At 34.2% G+C, this 4,035-nt stretch overlaps 1 protein-coding gene across 2 annotated transcripts in view; it reads left to right on the top strand.

Annotated features, from left to right (window-relative positions):
* The first annotated feature begins 1,685 nt into the window (after positions 1–1,685).
* The window catches only part of LOC107008970 (adenylyl-sulfate kinase 3-like), a 5,134-nt gene continuing 2,784 nt past the window's right edge, over positions 1,686–4,035 (top strand). The window contains exons 1-3 of one of the 2 annotated variants that reach the window (XM_027915065.1): positions 1,688–1,818; positions 2,010–2,330; positions 3,374–3,514. In XM_027915065.1, the coding sequence (XP_027770866.1) occupies positions 2,012–2,330; positions 3,374–3,514 (460 nt within the window). In that variant the 5' untranslated portion in view covers positions 1,688–1,818; positions 2,010–2,011. Of the gene's footprint in view, positions 2,331–3,373; positions 3,515–4,035 lie in introns of both variants that reach the window. The other variant, XM_015208200.2, reaches the window with a different exon arrangement.

Genomic DNA, 4,035 nt, shown 5'->3' with positions numbered 1-4,035 from the left:
AGAGCTTCGTTGCTTGGTATCAAACTAGTATATGCGATGGATGATCTATTCTCTTTTTTTTTTTTCAAAAAAATCATCTTGGAGATTGTGTAATGCTTACTCTCAAACTCTTCGTTTACACAGCAGTGATATTTTTTGTTTCTCTCTTTGGATTCCTATCTAATGATCCCGGACGTAATCCTGGACGTGAAGAATAAAATAAAAAAGGTTTTTCCTTGCTTGATTTTCAAATTTTCTTAGGATTTGGTCTATTCCACACATTTAACTAAGAATAAGAACAAAGGATTTCGAAATTTGAAAAAAAAAATCAAGTCATCAACGGAAAGAGAGGGATTCGAACCCTCGGTACGATTAACTCGTACAACGGATTAGCAATCCGCCGCTCAAAAGAAAAATTGGGATAGGATTCTATAGGATCTCCCCCCCTTCAAAATCGGACGTGAATGTTTCCTTTCATCCGGCTCAAGTAGGTACACCAAATAAGGAAAGGAGTTCTCGTTTTCAAACTCTAAAAAATCCCAAAATAAAAAGGTCTACTCCTTACTCAAGTTCCCAGTGAAGACGAAACAAGATTTCAGTGATTCCGTCTTCTATTAATTCTTTATATATATATATATTGATTGATTAATTATATATAAATGATTTTATATATACCACGTACATGTATTTGAGGTGTGAATTAAAATAAATTTGATAAATTATAATTTACAAATAGACAGAAAAAGAATGTATTTGAGGTGTGAATTAAAATAAATTTGACAAATTACAATTTACAAATAGACAGAAAAAGAGAAATAATTAAGAGTGTGTTTGGTAGGAAGGAAAATATTTTCTGGAAAATGTTTTCTAATTTTCTCATGTTTGATTGGGGCAAACGTTTTGAAAAATATTTTTCAAATCAACTCATTTTCCTCAAAATTAAGGAAAATGACTTCCATTAAAAAATTAAGGAAAACATTTTTCAAAGCTCTTCTCCAATTTCAAATTACATTTTTTTTTTGGAAAAAACATCAATTTAAAAAAAAATATTTTCAATTTCAAAATTTTATTTTTTCACCCGATCTTTTACCACCCCGGCCCCCCTCCCCCAACACCACTCCCTCCCCAAAAATTAATTTTGCTTTTTAAAAATATTTTCAACTCCAAATCTTTATTTTTAAGCTCCTACCTCTCTCCCCCTCGTACCAGCCCCCTCACCCCCACCCCATCCTCCAAATTTTTTTTTTTAAAATACTATCAGCTTTAAATTTTTATTTTTTCACTCTTACCTTTCCTCTGCCCACCATTATCCCCACTGCCCCCACCCTCTATCACCATCACCCCAAAAAAAGTTGTTTTTAAAAAATATTTTTAATTTCATAAATTATTTTGTTTATAGTAAAAATAAAAGATGTTCCTTAAAAATATATTTCACTCATAAATCAAATATTAAAAATTATTTTCAAAAAATATTTTCTACTCACCAACCAAACATGAAAAAATACGTTTAAAATCTATTTATTTTCCCGGAAATTAAAACATTTTTCATGGAAAACATTTTCCTGGTAACAAATACGCCCTAACTCCTAAATTAAAAAAAAAATAAATTGACGGCTAATTCTACATTTAATTCTAAAATATCCCAATTTATCTGGCATTTGAAAGCCACCCCTTACTTATGCTATATATACCATTTGCTGGTTTATTCATCCAAATTTTGTTTAAGGCACATATATAGCTCACCACCGTAAATCCACCACTTCCACCGCCAACCACCGTAAAATCCGCACCACTGCACGCCAATTCGCGATCTCCATGGATTTCTGACCCCACCAGCTTGTATTTTCTTTTTCTCGTACCTTCCCCTCTCTCTCTGTACATAACTGTATTCTGTAATTTTATAATATATCCTCATTGGAATCTAATTGATTACCATTTTTTGATTTTTTCCTCCTATCTTCATGTCCACTCTACATTATTTTATGAATTTATTTGTTATTATATAAGTGTACATCTTATTTATTTTGAAGAAATGATAATTCGCTCATTGCGATTCAAAATGGTTGCAATTGGAAAATGTTCATCGATTTATCGGACTTCGACGGAATTTGATTTTCCGGAGACATCGTCGGGAAAGTTAGGGTTAGTAAAGCTACCGGCATGCAATCACGGAGAGAAATCCTTTGGCTTTAGTGTTTCTGGTAGCGAGGTCAAAACGAGCTTTGTAAGGCCTTTAAGAGCAATTGAAGCTTCTAGGATGTCTCATGTCGACGGAAAAGCTGAAAAATTTCAGCGGGCAGGGAGTGATTCCAACGAAGACTTGCCTACAAATGATTGCAATGGCTTTGCTGGTAGTTTTTTTTTTTAAAAAAAACTTTCTTTCATTTGATTTGTTTCCTATTTTTTCCTTAGCTACATTTTTATGCTGAATATTTCTGCTTAGTAGGGGAATACTGAATTCAAATGTTCGCTATATGCGTAATTTAGATTGCTGCGCTGATATATATATAATGCTAAATCAATCTGAAAATTGAGCCGCTGTCGTTACTTCATTTCTGTACTTCCGTTCCCCCACCCATTATTAGTATAGTTATGAAAGAGTATAGCTCCCAATCGGCTATTCGGTGTATTGATAGTTCCAGGGTAAAGTGGATCGTGGAGATTCACAAGAAGTATTGTGCTATTTACCGGTGAGTGGTATATTGAACTTATCTTTCGGTTGGAGATGTTCTTTGTTTTAGATGATGAAAGCATTCCAATACTACCAACCCAAAGAAATACAATCTCTCTGAGATATACTGTTTATGCCGGAAATGGTACGAAGTAGGACTAATTTGGAAACATTGGAGAATTTACTTTATACCTACTATTTCGTCTGGTTTTTGGTTTCTTGGTGTTATTTTATTAGTAACCATGAATGGGGCAATAGTACTGATTATGCATAGGAAGGTGAAAATGCAGGATGTATTTCAACGAAGTGCTCTGGATTCTTGAAGGATTCATGGTTCGACATTCTGGTGTCCTAGGAGTAGAGGAGCCACACCAATCCAACCCGCATTAACATTGTTGTGCTAATATGCTTTGCTGATATATATATATAATGCTAAATCAATGTGAGAATGGACTCCTGGACACAATATTGTCATTTGCTGTTGTGAAAAAATAGAAAGCTCTTTGTTTTTTGTGAACCTGTGACTTCCTAGGATTTAAGCAACAGTTTCAATCTCTAATTCAATGCTTCTAATTAGCTCAAAATTCAGCAGTCTGCACATGAAAAGGATAATGGATTATTCTGTCTTTATGTACAGCGTATTTTGACTTCCTAGTTCTTAATTATAGTGGATGTAATTTTCGCTTCTCCATTTTGTTACTAATCGGACAATCATCTAACTAGGTAAAGGTATACCTCAGATGTCTACAATCGGGAATTCAACAAACATTGTCTGGCACAAGTGTTCTGTAGAGAAATGTGACAGAGAGGAGTTGCTTCAACAACGGGGTTGTGTAATATGGGTAACTGGCCTCAGTGGTTCAGGTTAGTCTAAAATGCCAGAATCCTCTAATTGGATTTGGAGTTTTTCTCTGTTCTCTCTCTTTCTGTGAATCTCTTGCCTTTGCAGATGTTGTTTTATATCATACCATTGTATATGTTTTACAATCCATTTCCGACCATTTTATATGCATCATTATCCATTTCCTAAATTTCTGGGTATTGTTATGATTAGAACTTGAGCCTTGCATCCACCATGTCTTTAATTAATAATGAACAAGAGCAGCAGTTACTGAGTGGTTAATATATCACATGATTACTTAGTAAAAATATAGAAGGAAGAACAACTCGCTGCTAGCAGCCTTTCTCAAGATCTTTGCTTTTATAGGGTACTATCCAGTGAAGTACAAAAGTTTTAACTAACTAGTCTTCTTTTAAAGCTAGATACTGTTTCTATGATTTTGGGATTCAATCTTCCTTCGAAAAGATGACATGGGACATACCAAAATCAGAATAGCTAAAATCCAAATCAGCAATAAGGCCCTCTACTTTAACCCCCCCCCCCC

This window comes from Solanum pennellii, chromosome 2 (assembly GCF_001406875.1).
Source record: "Solanum pennellii chromosome 2, SPENNV200".
Lineage (NCBI taxonomy): Eukaryota > Viridiplantae > Streptophyta > Magnoliopsida > Solanales > Solanaceae > Solanum > Solanum pennellii.
Note: the sequence above shows the minus strand (reverse complement) of the source record. Positions and strands in the feature narration are given on the sequence as shown.